We start from the raw sequence: 18,563 nt of genomic DNA on the forward strand, positions 1-18,563 counted from the left end.
CGCCACGTAACAAGGCGGGCGTCTGGTGAAGGTGCTTCCCTACAACAATGGTGGATACCATCTGTTACAATGGAGCCGAAATGGTGCCAGGTTTACATTTGTTTTTTGCTCTAAACACCCAATTATGCGAGATTTTAAAATGCGCAAACTTTTTGGTTCGGATTAGTCACTAAAGATGTTAGTGAAGAAGCTGCAGTCTGTCTTAAAAGTCTGTACATCCTTAACATCGCATCCTGTGGCACGTGATGTTACATTAAGAATGAACTCATTTCATGTGACTGTCAGACTGGACTCAAACCCCGGGTCCCCTGTGTGAGGGTCCTGTGTTTTGGGAACAGTCCACTACACCAACCTTCCTCCTGACAAACCTCTAAATAACACATCAGCGTCACACTGCCCCTCGCTAAGGTCAAGCAGCAAGACGCATGTCTTCATTTTTTGCAGGTGATACAAAGGTGCCCAGGACAGTTCTGTAATGAGACGGTCAGAGTTTTTAAATTACACTTTCCTAATGTTTTACATAAACAGACAAAGGGAAAGTCATGTTCCCTGGTGGCGTCTAACCTGTGTGTGAACAGTGGACTAGTGAACGCTGAAGAGAACTCCACCCAACACTGTTTCCTGTAGGTGACCATATCAGTGAAAACCCTACTGTTAATTGTGAGGATGCTCTGTGTCCATTAGGTTTCTGAAAGTGCAAATGGTTAAAGCCACCCTGTGAAAATAAATTAATAAATAAGCACACGCTAAAGAGTCATAACAACTTACACATTCGTCATAACTTCATCACACTAGATGAGGCAAGATTACGTAGTGAATTAGCGAATGGGTTTTATGGCTACTGAACTTCAACCTAATGCAACAATAAATGATAAAACATTGCAGCTCAAGTGAAGAAGAGTCATAAAGGCAACAAACTGACTCAGAAATGACACAGCAGAAAGCAAGCCGGGGGTTCGTTTGGACCAAACCTGTAGCAAACTCCCACGTGTACCAAGTTGAGCAAGGGTGTGTTTAATCGCTCATTGTTTCCTCAAAAAGAAGAGTTGAATTATCGTGATAGTGCATCTTTTAAAAGTGACAGCTCTCCCACACATACAGTACAACCCAACTGCTCCCGATGCCAGCGATGCCCGTTTGCCCGCAGCCTGTGTGACAGCTGGTTGTGAGGCTTCTTGTTGTGCGAATGAGCCACAGATAAATGATCTGTGTAAATTGGGCTTTTATGGGACTGTGGGGGAAGATGCTTCACACACTGTTTAGCTCGTCATCGCTGTTTGGTCAAAAAAAGGCCCATTCTGCAGGAGATTAAGTCGAAGAACAGTAAGTCAACATAACAAGGTACTGTATGACTGAGCCCAGACAGAGAAAATGTACACAGTGTTGATCAAGTGATGTAAGCACACAGTAATGTCAGCAATTTGAGCTTCGGCAATGTTGTACAACCCTGTCTCCAAAAGCGAAAGGACACCGTTAAACGTAAAGAAAAAAACATGCTCAGTTTTTACTTAATACCAACAACACTTTATTGCCGATGTTATATTTTGTGCATCAGAGCATTAGGACAAATGGAACAAATGAATAAATAAATAAAAATTGCTGAGCCTGACTCAGTGAGTGGACATCGTCAGGACATTTGAGGAGATTCAGTTTGTCTTTTTTTTAAATGTGATAACACACTGCTGCAAAATCTACTGTGCTACCACAAAAATGACAATGTACTCTATGTTTCCTGATACTGCTCTAATTGAAACGATGGCATTCTACTGAACGATGATCATATTGTGTTGTGGCCATATATTCCTTTGGCCCTGCTGAACCCAGCAGTAGCAGCAGCCATCCAGATAGGCTCTGACAGGCTGAAATGAAACACGCAGATAGGGAAGTGGCAGGCAGGCAGACAGGAGCCAGTCTCTCATGGACGCTGGAGATTAGACTGACTCCTACTTCACATTCCCCAGTGAGCAGAGCACCAGGGGTGTGTGTTCCAGCCCCTTAGATCCTCTCTGCCCCGCTATCTGCACCCTGTGTACACAGACATGTTTCTGGAAGGAGTCTACTGAGGCTGAGCTGTAAAAGTAGAGAAGAAAGTTCACGTTTTGGCATGATCTGACCACAGCACAGTAAAGAGGAGGGGTCTCCCCCCCCACCCCCCGCCCGCCCAACGGCACGGCTTCAAAAGGCTGCAGTGGTCTGCTGGAGGTCTGTCTGAGAAAATCTCGTGGCAGCAAACTAAGATTAATTTGAAATAATGGAGCATCTATCACGGGAGCAATTTAGCTCCTGTATAAGTTATCAGCTTTGCAGACATGAACAGATTGGAGATGATGCCATTCTCATGATGCAAGTGCCACTCAAATATGTTTTTTGAATTTCTGTTTTACAAACAGTAGCATTAACTTTCAGAAGTTCCACACAGAATGAGAAACAAAAGAAAACCAAAAAAAAAAAAAAAAACAGAAGAAGAAACATTTACAAACATGTTCTAGAACAACATTCCTAATGCACATGTTGCTCGTTTCCAACTGATTGCTTTACAGAAATACTTTTTTGACACACACAAGCTTCTGGCTGGGGGGCGGGAGGATGAGTAGTTCTTTAAGGTTGTCTGGTAATTTATCAATCAACTAAATTGCTGTGAAACATTAAATCACACAAGCAGCAAATGAAATTAACACATAATATATTGATGCAATATAGGATTCAAACATAGCTGCATGTCAAAGTATCATCACACCTTCCTAAGAATTACATTCCTCTGCATCTACACTGCAAACAGAAATATTCTGTAGTGTAATGAGAGAACAATTTTGTTCCGATACAACATATTTTTTAATGTTTTAAGCACTATATCCATTGCTGGAAACTGGGGGGTTTCTATCAATATAAATAATAAATCTACTACAAGTGTTCACCTTATTATCAGAAGAAACACTAAGACTGTATTTTTATTATCAGTACAAAAGTTTCCATCCCCCTTGATTAATCCAATATTAACTTGAATTCATTTCTCATTTAGAAACCTTTTTTATTAGCTGAAGATGAATTACATATTATGTTAATTTTTAAAAAAAATCCTTGTGTCTTTTTGGAATCTGTCTGGAATATTATTAAATTAATCAAAACAAACAAAATGGGCAAATATAAACAACTGATTACTGAATGGGCTCACTGGGCACAGGCCCCGGGTCTCAGCGAGCCCATGGGCCGGAGCCTCTGTGTGTTAAAGCTTCACAGAACTGTTTAAAGATCACAAATGTCCACAACGAGATACAAACCAGCTGAAGAGTAAAAGATTAAAATGGCCAAAATGGACACGAAACAACCCAAATTTATGTGATACACTCATTTGTACTAGCTTGTGTCTCTGTCAGTCGGAGGGTCCTGTATAAAAAGAGGGGGGACCCATTTTCTCATAGTTTGACTATGAGTGCGTGGGAACTTTGGTTAGGAACAGAAAAAGATTGTAGATGTGTTTAAGCCCAAATACATATACTGTGTGAAGCGACTGTAGACCTCAATGGTTTTCTATTCCCAAACGACTTCTGAGACCCTTAACACAGCTATAAAAAAAAATTAAAATTAATGCTGTGGTCAGAAAAAAACAAAAAAAAAATGTTGTACTGCAAAACATTTTAGTGGACAAAATATCACCCGGAAACCTTCTTTGTGCATCTCGGCTCCAGATTCACAAACACACACCGACCCACAAATCACATTCTTAGACCTAAGAACCAAGCTCCACAAAGCCCTTCCACCCCACCCCAGGACCCCAGGAGAAATGCGGCTCTGACCCGCATTGTGAGCCGCCGCTGAAACTGGAATCAGCAGTGGCGATAGCTGGTATCTGAGCTTCCCTCCTGTCTGAGTGTCGGCTCCTCATGTTAACCCTGCTGTGCACAGTCACCGGTGGTATCAGGGCTATTCCAGCATGTCTTCACTAACTGCTCGTTATGGTTTGGGGTTGCATCGAGTTGATAACGCTTTCTCTGTGATGAATGAAGGCTGGAGCGATCTTATCTGGAGGGATCATGGCATCAATTTGCACCACTGTCAAGAAATTAGAGAAAAACTCCTCCGAAACAAGAGCGACAGCACACTCGCACAAACACACAGCTTTAGCTCGTTCCCTCATAGACAATAAATACCTTTGGAAAATTCCTAACTTATCTTGCAGGCATGTGTATGTAAAATGAACAGAGGTTGAAATTCCATTCCGGTCCAAAGAATGCAGCGGTAAAGGACAGTGGCGTCACATTAGAGGGTGATCAAAGCCAAAAGGCATTTCTGTCCACACACACACACACACACACACACACACACAATGCCTCCCTGGTGGATAGGTCTATCAGACAGGCCACGGAAACATTACCAAAAACTGACATAAACAGAAGACACGCAGCCTGCAATGGGACGGCACTGAATTTGCAGATCTGACTTTTTATTGACATAACCACAGACTGACCGGGGGGAGCTGTAATAGTGCCACGCCATCCGAGCCATGTGGAGCACCATGATGGAGCGTGCGAACGAGGCTGTGGTGGAGCAAACCCTCACCAGTCACCTCATTCATAAGGTTGCTATCTGACTCCCGTACTGAGAGATGAGAATTACTCCATGTGCTAAACCATCTCGTTGGCTTTTTCTCCGGGGTGAAAGATGAGGGGGGCTACAGCATGTGGTGCACGCAAGACGAAAAATTCAAAAAAAACAAAACAATTGAAAGCCCTTTGCATTGTGACTGAGGGGGAGATCAGATGAGTTTAAATATTTGCGATTTAATTTCTTTTCAGAAGTTTCACAACATCTTTTTAGTTAAAATGGATTTTTTTGCCATGTCACGTCATTTGTCTTACTGTAAAAGTGGAATTACGGCCAAGAACGTTGCTTATGAGTTGCAGAGAGAGACGCATGGTAGAGACCCAACATTGTAACTTTTGCATTTCTGTTAACATAACTAAAGAAGACACTGGCCTCTCGTGGCCGTCCCAAGTACATAAATACATACTTTGTACAATTTGAAATGTTTTAAATTCATTTGGTACATCTGAGTCATCCTTAATTTTTGAAACACCGAGTGCATTTCCCAAGCCAGTTTGTACAAGCTGCAAGACACCGCGGATTACTGGCCAAAGCCTTCGCTTATCACTGAAGAGTAAATATTTGTGTCACGAACATGTCAGTGCCATTAGCGCCATAATAATAATCAATATCAAATACAGACATCATCGAAAAAAAAAAAAAAGAGAAAGAATAACTTTACGACAGAACTGCCATGGCTGATCCGACCCAAGACGTTCGTTTCTTGCATGAAACATTTCTACACCATCGCATTTCTTAAAATTACATTATTTATAATTGTGTCTTCAGGAAGCTTTAACCGCTGCTCAACAGGCTTTTCCTGTTAAGTAATTATCAGAGCAGTGCTACAGCACAAAGCCAGCCGAGGAGGGAAACGCCCGGCAACAGGGAGGCCTACAGGGTGAAAGTGTGGCAATTAAGATTTAGGAAGGTAAACGGTGAATGTCCTGCACTTACATAGAGCTTTTCTACTTCCTATTCACCCGTGAAGGACCCCAGTCCTTCTGCCAGGAGTTCGATGAGATGACACACTGCTCATCAGAGCAGGTGACAGTTGGCGTTGGCTGGCATGAGACTGGGTGTAGTGGCAATATTGTAGGCAAGATCACAGGTTTCTCTGTTTCATTTTGAAATACTTGTATAATGTTTGAGAGAATCATTGGCCTCCTTTACAAATTCTTTCCTTAGAATTTTTAAATTTAAATTTAAATTTAATAAAAAAATTTAAATTTAATAAACACAGATTATCTGTAACACTTAATGGCTTGTGTTAAAAAAAAAACCTAATCAATAGAGTGTCAGTCAAACAAAATGGCCGTTGTAAATTTTAAATGTACTTATGTGTGATGTGGGAGAAGAACATGTAAAATATCCCTCAGCCACTTGGAGGTGGGTTTGCTGCAGCAGCCTCAGCATCCCTACTTCCGGTGTCGCTGAGAGCAGCTCACTGAATGTCCCGTTCAGCATATGTGAACAATCCAGTGGTCTGAAGAGCTTCCACCTGTGCAATGAGGTGTTCAGAGGAAGGGGCGGGGACAGAGGGGTGGCTTTGGTGGCACTGGCCACCAGGTGCCACCCCCTGCCAGAGTGACAAGGTGGTAGGTACCTGCTGAAGAACTTTCAGCACAAAAACTCCTGAAGCTGAAATAAATCATTCTAAATAGATAAAAAGATAAAATTGTATTATTATGAAGATTTAAGATGGTTATCGTTTTTGTTTTTTGGTTTTTTGGTTTTTTTTTGTCACAATACAATTTCTTCCCAAATGCTTATTTGGTTATGACTATTTAGAATTACAAACGGTAGATAACCTATGTATTTATACAACGTTTCTGACACTGAACAAACACTTTTAACACACCATCCAGTCTATTTAGCATTTATAAAAAAGTTTTAAACCGTTTAAATCGTTTGCTAAATGTGCCGCCACATTTTAAGCACGTGCCCCAGTTTGGACACCCCAACAAAACATGTCTGTACACATGCTTATGGTCTACAGATATGACATAAACAGGTGGTTAGTGTCTATAATCGGTGACAGGTCTGCCACTGACTACATGATAAAAATCCAGCAGTAACAATATGAGCATGTGTTGTAACAACAAAAATGTGATTGAGGGACATTTACTTCATTGTAACAAATTGCCTGTAGAATTTAAAGTAATTACCTGCCAAAAACCAAAGTTGCCAAAAATGTCTTGTAAAATTTGCCCTTAATTATTGTCGAGGGAATTACAGTATACAACTGCATATTACAGGCTTTTATTGTATTTAAAATTACAGTAATATATTGTTTTCCTACAGAAAAAAAAGCAATAATTATAATCCAGTTCACAACTTTTTGTTGGATTCTCATAAAATTACAAAAAATTACCTGGTGACTTAAGTCGCCAGCAAATAGCTGTTAAACAATAAGTTGTTGTAAAATGTTTTTACTGGTCATTGTTGCTTTTACAATGCTCAGAAATGTTTTCAATGACACTTTAGTGCAAAAGTAATCCAAAATTGATATTGCAAAAACATATATATACATATATTGGCTTTAAGAACTTGAGTCCTCATCTTTATGACTTATGCACAAAGCTGTTAGAGTTCACTTGCCTGAAGAGAAACGACACACAAAGATTGACTGTTGTTTTCGTTCCCACTTCCCACGCTGACCCACTGGTTGCACTGGTTCCAAAGAAATATCTGAAAATCACACAATTACACAAGAAGAAAGTTCAGTGACCGAAGTGATCACAGCTATTCTACGTGAGAGCAAAATCCCTACAAGACAAAGTAATCATCTGCCCGTACAGGACAAAAGCTGGGCCGTCCAAGCTGAAGCAGGAAGTAGCTCTGCAATACAGTGAGTAATACAATGGAAGGGATCATTTGAATTTCTTATCACAAGATTGTCGGAGTTACTAACCAATGACTGATGGAGTTTTATCAACCTAAACTCTGGTTGGAAGAACAACAGCAGCATCAAACAACATACAATTTAGGACTACAAATATTGTTGTCATGGTTCAAATGTCCTTCCGCTGTTGCTTGGACTGTTTATGTCCATTTTAAAATATCTGTCCCTCATTTTATAGCTGGTTTCATTTTAGGGTTCGGTTTAGTTTGTTTCTTTAATGAGACTTTTTTTTTCCTTGTCTCCTCTATTCACTCTGAGATATGAAGCATCTCTGTTTTAAACATGCGACAGAGCATAAAGCTGCACTGTCACGGGCAGTGGGGACACAGGTCATGTTGACCTAAACGGTTTAAGTGCAGCTGAAATGAAAAGAAGTTTTGACCTACAGGCCTGAGTCATAACCTGGGAGCGAAGGGCTGCTTCATCTGCTCAAAGCTACAAACAAACGGTGGAGGAAAGGATGGGGAGGCTGTGGTGGACTCGGTTCTCTGTCTGCAGGTCGGACTGTGGCTGTAGGAGGCCGCAGGCCTCCACTGCTCGCACGGTCTCCTCTCTGTCCAATAACTGCAGATGTCCTCCCCTCAGTCACCTCTGTCCACTAAACGCTCCCAGACAGTATGAACTAGTCTTTGCCCTGTTACTGACCAAGCAGCGGCTTCACTCTGCAGTGTCGCTGGGGTCATCACACTTGATTGTACGATGTGTGATTATGCTGTTAGAAACTCTAATTGTTTTTGTTTTGGGTTTTTTTTTTTTACCCATGATGCATTGCGATATACAGATCGACAGAACAAGGAGTGATTGTAAAATCCCAGCAATTTGTTAGAGCGTTCACAAACTTCCCAAATCCCGTAATAAGTGAAAAAAACGTGCTGTGCAACAGTTTTGCAAAGTCCGTACATCCTCCTGTTGATTGGCTCTCGTTCGTGTCCGACGCCAGACCTTCGATCTGATTCCTATCACCAATGTGACTCACGAGCGGAGGCGAGAGGCGCACGTGTTGTTTGTGTGCGGAAGAGATTTCACAGTCAGTGCTGAGGACTTTCCCGGAGCACAGCGACGCGACTCGGGGTCGCCGTGCTCAGGATGCCCTGCATTTGGAATGAGGTTTTACACGGTGTGATGAGCTTGGTCCTGAGCAGAGGTTTTATTGCACATTGTGAAATCACAATCTGAATTCGAAATGTTTCCCTCCCCATGATCGAAATGAGCCACAGGGTATGAACAACTGAAACGGGCTCAGTTCTGGGGTCTAGGTCTGTTGTGTGGGTGACGAAGTTCCAATTACGATTAGAAAAGAGGCCCAGGATAAGAAGTCGGCCTTATCTTAATGACACGGGAGTTACCTGTGCAGAAATACATATTGTTATTGGAGAAGATGTTTGCTGGGTCGCGTGGAAGTATCTCAGGCATGCATATATATACTAATATATGAGAATAATTTCCTTTTTATAAAACTAACATGGCAACTTTCGAACGTTTTACATTCACTTTTACTCATGAGTAGGAAAGTCAAATGATCAAAATAAAACATAAATAGTTAGCATATTAGTTTATTTATCCAAACTGAAATAACTGTAAAAAGTGTTTATGTTTTCCTAATATTTGACATATTAATAAGACTAGTATTGTGGAACAGGCCACATAACGATGCACCTTCAGTCTTTAGTTTCAATGCTGCAAACACTGATCCACATGCGTATGGCGGATGTTGCAAACTAAAGGAATTAGTCCTGGACTGGAGACATTTACTGTGTCCTTAATGCTATTAGTCCGTTTCTAAAGAAATAGTCAAACAAAGGAAACTTTTTCAGATTTTCACAGATGCTTGTTTTGGGTGGCAGGGAGCTTTGGTTGGACTACAATTCAATTAGTTACATTCATTAACACGTAACTGTGAAGTGTTTCTTCTACATTTTTTTATTTTATTTTTTCGTTTGTTTTTTTATTTTACGCATTTTAAAAGAGATAATTTGTTTAATCCAAAAACCGAAAATGGTATGTTTAAGCTGGAACATTGAAACCAGGCCTGTAATTTGAAGAATGTGACACTGTTAAAATATTTAAAAATGATATTTAAACCGCCTTAATTGTTTTACTGTCTTATACCTGGTTGATTTAATTCCTTATTAAATTAATAGAGCGTTTTACATTTACCATCCATTTTGTTTACCCAAATAATGGCAGAAATTATGTTTTAAATGCACATTTGTGTACTTGTTATTCACACTTTAGAATCCGAATAAACGGCAATCAGAGTGTTTTTAATTTTAATTTAAAGTCAGTGTAACTCGTCCAGCTCATAATTCCGTCACATCTTCCTCCTTTGCGCAGCCCGTGACACATTTTATTTTTATGAGTTAATCATTGGTCGTATTTCTTATCGGACTGCAGCTGTTACAGAGAACTCACGCACATTTATCGCACTGTAAAGCCTTTTCCTTCCGAAACATCTAACTGTGTTTTTTCTTTTTTTTTCTTTTAAATCCCGTCACCACCAGTTAAGTGGCCTCCGTGAAACGGACGCGCAATGTGGGAGTTTAATCCCTTTTTGGAAACTGGAATATAATAATACTTTAAAGATGGATAGTGATCTTCAGGTAAACACCTGGACGTTATATACCATCATGCAGAATATAACGTTGTCCAGAAGAATAAAAATCCTCCGCATCCTTTATTTTAATTTATTTTTTTGCATTAAATGTTTCTCTGGGACACAAATATATCCCGTGTCCTCTTTGATTCGATTGAAACGCTATCGAACCAGCAAAATGTGAATAAATAAAGGAACCAACTGCCTTTTTTTCTTTTGCACCCTTTAACCCTCCACTTTGGTCCCTCTCCTCCCAACTCTGGCACCCAGGGGTCCTCCTTCCCTGCCTGTCTACCTCCGTCCCTCCCTCCATCTCCCCCTCCCTCCCTCCCTCCCTACCTAGGCCTACCTCGGGAGCAGCGGGCTGCGTCACGTGTTTCTCTCCCGTACAAATCTTCCAGAAGGGGAGCGAGTAGGAGCACACCCGTATCAGCAATTATCAGCGACAGTAACTATCTCCAGATATAGAGGCAGGAAGAAAACCACTGCAGTCGTGCTGGACCCAAAAAGAAAAACAACAACAACAACAAAAAAAAACAGAACAACTTTGGTTTCATTTATCTCCGATCTGTGCGCCCAACTTTTGCGCATTAAACCAAGAGATATTTGGAGAGTCTCCGCCGTCAGCGCCGATCTGCGTGGAGTGACTCGCTGCGCTCCTCTGTGGACGTTTGGACGCCTGGAGGACCGGACTGCTTTATCACCCGAGCGTCCTTATCTGGTGAGATAATACACCGAGAGCCCTTGGAAAGAAATGGTGTTCCTCCTATGCAGCGAGCGCCTTTATCAACGTTTTATGTGATTTGAGTTGCTATTGATAGAAAATATCCTATCCATGGTAGATATGGAATGGAGCTCGCTATCTGTCGTGTTGTTTGATTTGGTTTCCGTTATGGTTATGATTTAATGAGGCAGTGCAGAGCCGCAGGATATCTGGGGTCGCTGATAGTCTCCTCTATCTGCTTGGACAGATATCAGTGATCCCAATGTTGTTTTAATCCATTTAATGTCAATCTGAAAGATACTGGTAAAGTGTGTGTGATGATTGTGCTCAGTGATTGTTTAACTTATAATCCTGATGATTGAGGCAACATGAAATTAACCCAGGATTACTGCGGGCTTCAGCAGAATAGATCTCCAAAAAAAACAAACAAACAAAAAAAAAATTTCAAAAAAATCATGTTTGAGACTTTTCTTCTGTCCTCACGTTTGCTAAAGTTGAATAACTTTTTTTTTTAAACAGGACAGACATCTTCACAAAGTTCCATCCGTTTAAGGAGACTTAGAAAGAACCCGCAGGCTGAGGTAGAGGACGCCGCCGCGTCAGGACTGAGACCAACCTAAGACATTAGTCTTTCTTTTCCAAACAGGACATACGAAGTTGTGAAAATGTATCAAAGTCTGGCCTTGTCCTCCAACCAGTCCCCTTACACGCACGACACCGGGAATTACATCCACCCGCCTGCCAGCTCTCCGGTCTACGTCCCCACCACCAGAGTGCCAGCTATGCTGCCCACCTTGTCCTACCTGCAGACCTGCGACTCGCCCCACCAGTCGCACGGCCTCGGCGGTCACCACGGCTGGCCCCAGGCCGGCACCGACGGCTCCTCCTTTACGCCCAGCAGCCCTCACCCTCCACACGGCTTTTCCTACTCGCACAGCCCGCCCGTGAGCAGCAACACAGGCCGGGACGCCACCTACCAGAGCCCGCTGATGCTGGGGAACGGAACACGGGCGGAGCAGTACGGAGGCGCTCTGGTGCGCTCCGTCGGAGGCTCTTATTCCAGCCCCTACGCGTACATGAGCCCGGAGATGGCGACGTCCTCCTGGACCCCAGGACCCTTCGAGAGCGGGGTGATCAGTCTGCAGGGACGACAGGGAGGTCTCCACGGAAGGAGGTCCAGTCTAGGTAAGACTAAAGTAAAGCCTAATGGTCTTACTTCATGATCGAAGCAAGGCAAAAGCCAGAGATGAAAAAAAGCTTTTTATACATCAGCCTATTATTTTGGTCACATAGGCAGAGTGTCAAAGATCAGCTGATGGTTTCAAATCCTAAAACCTTAATATAAAACGAGTTATTATTGTTTTTTATTATTGGACCTGTGCTCTCATCTTATTCTAATAAATTCCAAAGTGCATCCGAAGAGTAATTGCACCTATTGCTTTATACCATTTCTCCCCAAAATACTATACTAATATACGAATACTAATACTTTCCCCAACTTAATTTTAGGCCTCAATGGGTCAACAAATATGCATCTAATTTATTTACCTAAATACAGTCGTTAGAGTTACTTTTTTTTCTTCACACTCTTCTCTCCAGCTCTCACAATTCAAGGGTTTGTTCTTTGAGATTTCGTTTATTAAGGGCTGTAAAGGCTGCGCTTGTTATTTACGGAAGGTGAGAGAGGCCTGTGTGTCCCGGGGTCGAGAGGGCGAGATTCAATCAAAGTCTCCGAAACAATCCCTCATTAGATTCAGACAATACACATTCTTCCCGGGAGAGGCTCTAAAACCAATCAATTAAAATGTTAATTTAATCCCACAGCAACGGTCCAGCGTTTTGAGCACAGGTTTGAATACACACGAGGCGAGGGCCCCAATCCGGGCACTTCTCACCTTGATCAGACAGTCAGGGCCTGATGAATCGCCTCTGATGCCTCCATTATTATTAGGAAAACGGGGAGGACGCGGCGTTTGAAGTTGCTGGAGAGAGTGAGAGTCTTGTTCAGCAGTGTGTGTTTGATTTGTCCTTTACGCTGCTTCACACATCCCAGAGTCCTTTTAATGAATTCAGCGACACGTGTTGTCTCCCAGGCTCTTAATTAAGGAGAATGAGATTAACTTTAACACTTTATTATAGTCTGATGTTAATTGTCCTTCCTGAACGTCTGCTTTTTTTTTCTTTACATAATAATAAAGTGGTGTATCTCATTATGTGACGTTTCTCTAAGCGTTTATTTCCTTCTCGGCTCGGTCTTTCATTTTGCGATGTTCCCTCTCATCACAAGTTCAGTGTTTCAGCTTCAGGATTTATCGCCCCCCCCCCCCCCCCCCCCTCTAAATTGAAGCATTAGGAATTTGGGCAATTAATGCCAGGAGTCCGTCGTGTGTCAGAGATGTGATGGATGAAGGGGGGACCCCTGGATCCTTCGGTCTGATAACTCACCGGCCCGCCCCACTCTAAACAGATCCCCTCCACAAGTCTGTCTCCCCGTTGATTCATTCGTGGGGTTTGATCTGTCTTCATCAAGGGGAATGAGCAGGGTTTAAATTCCTCTGCTGGCTATTTGTCACGCAGTGACTCGTAAGCAGAACCCCCCACCCCCACCCCAACACACCCCTACCCACCCTCTCCCCTGCAGTTTTTTTATTTTAGTGTCGTTTATTTAAGCTTTTGATTTCACACTCTGTCACAGGAGAAAAGGTAAATTAGTTGAATTAGATGTAGGCTTCAGGCTTAATAAAGAATAATCCCCCGAAATATTGGTGACACTACAAATATAGTTATTTAGGTTCACAGATTCCTACCGTTTTAAGTGGTTGAGGTAGTTATGCATCGATGGTGTTTAAAATGTCAGCGTGTGTTTTCTCGCGTCCACAGAGCTGATGGACGACATGCCGACTGAGGGCAGAGAGTGCGTCAACTGTGGCTCCGTGTCCACGCCGCTGTGGCGCAGGGACGGCACCGGACACTACCTGTGCAACGCCTGCGGCCTCTACCACAAGATGAACGGCATCAACAGGCCGCTCATCAAGCCGCAGAAACGACTGGTAATGACGAAGAGCCCTTTAAAGTCTTTGCTCCAGTGCAATTACGAAAGGAATCACTTCACGTTTTAGAGATTTTCATTTCACCGCTTTACAGCTTAAACCAACAATCAAAAGTAAAAATAAATCATATAATCTAACAAGTGGAAGGATCCAGTCTGAATGAGAAATGTTGTGGGGTTGTTACTTGGAGTAGTAAATTTTGCAAATCAGTTGTGCACGTGAAAGGTGAAACGTCCCGATCTTAACTGGATGAAATAACGATGCACAATGAAAATATTAAACAGAAACAGTTTTGTGCTGCTTTACTTGCTGTTTTATACACTTACTACTTCACATCTACTCTACTACATTTTGCAAGGAGATGTTGCATTTTTTAAATTGACTCCATAGTACATCTTGCGCTGGACAAAACACTGATTGGCCACTTTATTAGGTACACGTGTACAATTAAATGCAATGTGATACAGGAACTCTACTCTTACAACGTTATCATTTCTCAGTTTTTAAGTTGAAACTGAAAGAGGAAAATCCACCTTTCACCAAAACATTAGAATCACCTCATTGTTATAATGGCCTCCAGCACAACTCCACTACCCACTTTGACCTCAATAACAAACATGTTGCACAATTATCACCTTTCTGACCGTTTCAACTTGAAAACTGAGAAATGATAACCTTGTAAAAGCAGAGTACTGCAATGCATCAATGTACTGCATTGCCTTAGATTGCACAGGCAGACCTAATAAAGTGTATATCCAAATTCTGTTTAGGTATTAATCAGGTAAAAGCAGGTAAAAGCCTGTGTGTGTATATGTGTGTGTGTGGTTGGGTTGGCAGAATTTCGTAAAGAAAAATACAGTGTGTTGTGGAGATTGTCAAGGTTTCACAGCTGCCTCTTTCCCAGAAACGTTCCCCCCACAAAGCAGCTGTGGTGGTGAATTGCCCAACGTACCTCCTCCAACAACTCGGCTGTTTTCTCTGTTTTTATTTGCCCTGTGGTGACCTTGCCTTTGGACGTGCCCTTTTTTTTTTTCCAGACGAGGTTTCTGTACCTTTCTGCTGCTGCCCTGGTGCTTTGGCTCCACACATGTTGCGCCAAACTCAGCTGATAGGTGTGAGAAAGAGAGAACTATTTGTGTTGTGCAACTAATGTGTTATTAGAAGTTTTTCGTGGGGGCCGGGGTTTTCATCATTGTTGTAGCAAACATATTCCTACATCCTGCAATTCATGGTAAAAGGAGATGGAGCAGTTCAACTCACATTTCTCAAACTATAATTCAAGGATCTAGATGTGTTGAGACTATTTCTGGATTTCAGCCCGACAGCTTTCCATTCAAATGTCAACCCTTTATTTTTCTCCCCCTGTCTGTCCGACCTGCAGCAGACCACGTCCCGCCGCGCTGGCCTGTGCTGCACCAACTGCCACACCAGCACCACCACACTGTGGAGGCGCAACGCAGAGGGAGAACCTGTGTGCAACGCCTGTGGCCTCTACATGAAGCTGCACGGGGTAGGTTCCACCGCAGGGGCCTGAGGTTTCAGCCTGGCTTTTCATACTTTTTAATCCGTTGTGTTTCGGCTTAACTTCGCCTTTTTGTTCTCCGCCTGTTCTTCCGCACTAACCTGTGTGCAAACAGTGAGTAAAACAGCCTCTCCAGCAAACTTCTGCTACAGTGGGCAGCAGTTCATTATTTGCGCAGTGTAAAACCTCTCCAAGGGCATTGTGGTCATTGTTATCGGAGCGGCGGTGTGGGAGGGGAGCTTGTGTGGGTTGTCATGACACTGTGGCCTCTGTTGTATCAGGGACTGGGAGGTACAGTCAAATAAAGTGTGATTCTCTACTCCCCGAAGGTGCCCAGACCTCTGGCCATGAAGAAAGAGAGCATTCAGACCAGGAAGCGCAAACCCAAGATGCCCAAGAATAAGACATCCACAGGTAGGGTGACCTCACGCAGAGATTAGCAGCATCCACAAATCTAAAGACGCGTTAGAGTAAAATGTTATTTAGGTAATTGTGGGTGAACATTTATCAGAAACAGCACAAATCATTGTGACAGCCGCCTCAGTGTCTCGCCATAATAGGCCGGCAGCGATTTCCAAGTCTAATAACTCACTGCAATGTCCCGTTGACTCTTTAGGAGGATCCACTACCTCTGACACCACCTCCCCAGCCTCCCTTTCCGTCTCAGAACACGCCTCCACTATTAAGAGCGAGCCCAGTATGGCCCCTTCACCTTACGCTGGACAGACAGTCGCATCTGCCACTCAGGTAAAAAGAAAGAAACACCTTCCAGATGGTACAGCCATGTCATTCTGTTCTTAGCTAATCACCTGTTTGTGAAGGGCATATTGTTTATATGGTTGAAGGTGTTTTTTTTTAATTGTCAAGCTCAAAATCTAAAGGAATTGGTGCAAAATACATTTGCACATATTCTCTCAACATTCACTTAATCAAGTTACTGAGGGGGAGACGAGTTCCTACAGCTGGCAAACTTGCAAACTCAAATCAGTTAGTTCGCACAATTTTTTTCAAGAGATGTACTGAATTTGTATCAACTACATGCATAACTCGTCGGAAAGTCGTCTTTTCCCACTCAGAGTTAATATTGTAAAGGACAGTGGGTGGTGCAACACAGCTACTAAGCTTTGAAGGGGTCTCTCCTTTTGGCGTCTTCCTCATTGACCTCTGAGACCTGCATAGGTCAGCATGGTCACGACTCTTTTGCGATTAGTCAACAGCAGACATTCACGTGTCAAAGTTCACCAAATCTGAACCTATTGAAAAACATTCTCATTGATTTACGTTGGCCCTGTGATTCCACAGTGCACTGACTGACCATTTAAACTGGGAGTGTCAGCAGACTTTACCTTAAAATAATCCTATAACATCATGAGGCGGCTTTCTGCTTTTTAACATCCATCTGCCTGTATTAAAATACAGTATCTGTCTGCTATTTGCTGCACGGGAAGCAAGTTACAAATCGGTGTAATCACCTCTTAGCGTCACCCAGGTGTTTCCACACACATGTAAAATCAATAAAGTGTGTCCATGTGTCTTTCCTCCCCGCAGACGGTTTCCCAGTTGGACAGCACAGGATCTGGACATGTGGATATTAAATTTGAGGATTATCCCTTTACCCCCACCTCCATGGCCCCACAGAACTCTTGGTGCGCTCTGTCTCAGGCATGAGCAGCCTCACCTCACCTCAGCCTCACCTCGGCTTCGTTATGGAGGCCGCCCTCTCCGTCCTGCGACCGATACTTGCGACTCTGCGGCTGTGGAGAAACACAGCGTTGCACAAGCGTCAAACAGAGAGGGTGCAGTATCTGATGGCTGCACGTGTCCACGTTCCCCCCCCACCCCACCCTGAGGAAAGCGAATACCACACTGGCCACGCAACCGACAGGCTCGACGCAGCTCAACCTGGACCACAGTTTAACTTAACAGGGACACAGGGTGCACGGACTGCAGTTTCTCTAACAGACGAGTGTGCGTCAACCCACAGCGGCTGACTGAACCCAGCAGGATGACAATAACTACCATTTCTACAAGAAATCTTTATTCGTGAGGAAGACAATCAAGAGGAATGTCAGACACAGGCACAGTTACTCCCCCTTTTTATTTTTTATTTTTTTGGGACTGTTCATTTTCGTGGTTGGTTTGAAGTTTTCACTCCTGCCAGGGCCGTCGGTGGTGTTTTCAAGAACAGACGGCCACTCGTTACACAGCTCGAGCGTGTTATTGTCATCTCAAAAAGAAAACCAAAAAATACCTGTTTTATGGCTGTTGAACATGTCTCATTAACAACGTGTAGATGATTAACTTTTATGGGCACATTATTTATGTTGAGATAAGGGCAGTTAAAAGTCATTGTGCCTGTTATAACCCACCCGCTCCGCTGTTGCAGAATGGCTGCTGTGTTGTGTGGTCCCAAAGCTATGACGCTAATATTATTGATTTGTTTTTGTTAGTGATTTGTTTTGACAAGATACAGCAGATGTAGAATATAGACTCGTAAGATTCTTTTGAAAATCAGGACCAGTTGTTTGATTCAGACAACCCGACTACATATCAGAGGTTTATTTGAACGATTACCATTTATGAAAGTGCAATGACTTGATTTTTCCTCTTTGTAAAAATTAAAGGCAAAAATAAGTGTGAAATTATTAACATAATATTCTAAATTTATTGGTTTTTTTTTTTTTTTTGTCTATATAAGGGAATTTTATTGTTATAATGTGGATAAGAACTGTTTCCTTTCTCTTTTTTTTTGTCAATGCTCTTTGAAATCTGTTCCGGTTAATAAACTGATTCATATTTCATAGGTTTGATATGTGAACATTTGTTTTTGTTTTCTGAGTTAATTTCTCAAAATATCTTTGGAATTATCACAGTCTGTGTTCAGAGGTAGAATCTTATCAATTGATTCTAAACGCGTAATTAGACATAAATAGATATTGATAAAACATTTTTGAGTTTTCTGCAGTTCTTTCATCTTTGGCTATTTCAACTGTTTATCCATAAGTTGAATTCTCCTTGTCATCATGCACTATTTTTGACCAGTTTTCCAATTTAGCCCCCAATTTCCGCCATAATTATTACATTTATTTCCAGTTCTCCACTCGGTTGCACACTAATTTTCACATGCTTTCACTTGCGACTTGGTGACAAATTCTGTGTATGTCTTGGCAGCTACTTAAGTCCAGATG

The 18,563-nt window shown here is 42.4% G+C and overlaps 1 protein-coding gene and 1 long non-coding RNA gene across 2 annotated transcripts; one reads left to right on the plus strand and one right to left on the minus strand.

Annotated features, from left to right (window-relative positions):
- Nucleotides 1–866: 866 nt before the first annotated feature.
- On the minus strand, nucleotides 867–10,373 carry LOC137140047 (uncharacterized). Its single transcript, XR_010916422.1, has 4 exons — nucleotides 7,381–10,373; nucleotides 7,183–7,272; nucleotides 3,795–6,237; nucleotides 867–2,070 (listed from the first exon to the last, which is right to left on the minus strand). It is a non-coding gene; the product is annotated as an uncharacterized lncRNA (long non-coding RNA).
- A 72-nt stretch (nucleotides 10,374–10,445) lies between these two features.
- On the plus strand, nucleotides 10,446–18,176 carry gata5 (GATA binding protein 5). Its single transcript, XM_067528097.1, has 7 exons — nucleotides 10,446–10,800; nucleotides 11,323–11,988; nucleotides 13,684–13,853; nucleotides 15,235–15,363; nucleotides 15,705–15,789; nucleotides 15,992–16,122; nucleotides 16,924–18,176. The coding sequence occupies exons 2-7, from the start codon at nucleotides 11,469–11,471 to the stop codon at nucleotides 17,041–17,043; spliced, it is 1,155 nt and encodes a 384-aa protein (XP_067384198.1). The 5' UTR covers nucleotides 10,446–10,800; nucleotides 11,323–11,468; the 3' UTR covers nucleotides 17,044–18,176.
- The last annotated feature ends 387 nt before the right edge of the window (nucleotides 18,177–18,563 follow it).

The sequence above is a fragment of the Channa argus genome, chromosome 13 (genome assembly GCF_033026475.1).
Source record: "Channa argus isolate prfri chromosome 13, Channa argus male v1.0, whole genome shotgun sequence".
NCBI classification, from domain to species: Eukaryota; Metazoa; Chordata; class Actinopteri; order Anabantiformes; family Channidae; genus Channa; species Channa argus.

Coding starts and splice junctions, on each gene's coding strand:
- gata5 (XM_067528097.1), top strand. CDS start 11,469: ATGTATCAAAGTCTGGCCTTGTCCTCCAACCAGTCCCCTTACACGCAC. Junction 11,989..13,683: donor CGGAAGGAGGTCCAGTCTAG/GTAAGACTAAAG, acceptor TCGCGTCCACAG/AGCTGATGGACGACATGCCG. Junction 13,854..15,234: donor TCAAGCCGCAGAAACGACTG/GTAATGACGAAG, acceptor TCCGACCTGCAG/CAGACCACGTCCCGCCGCGC.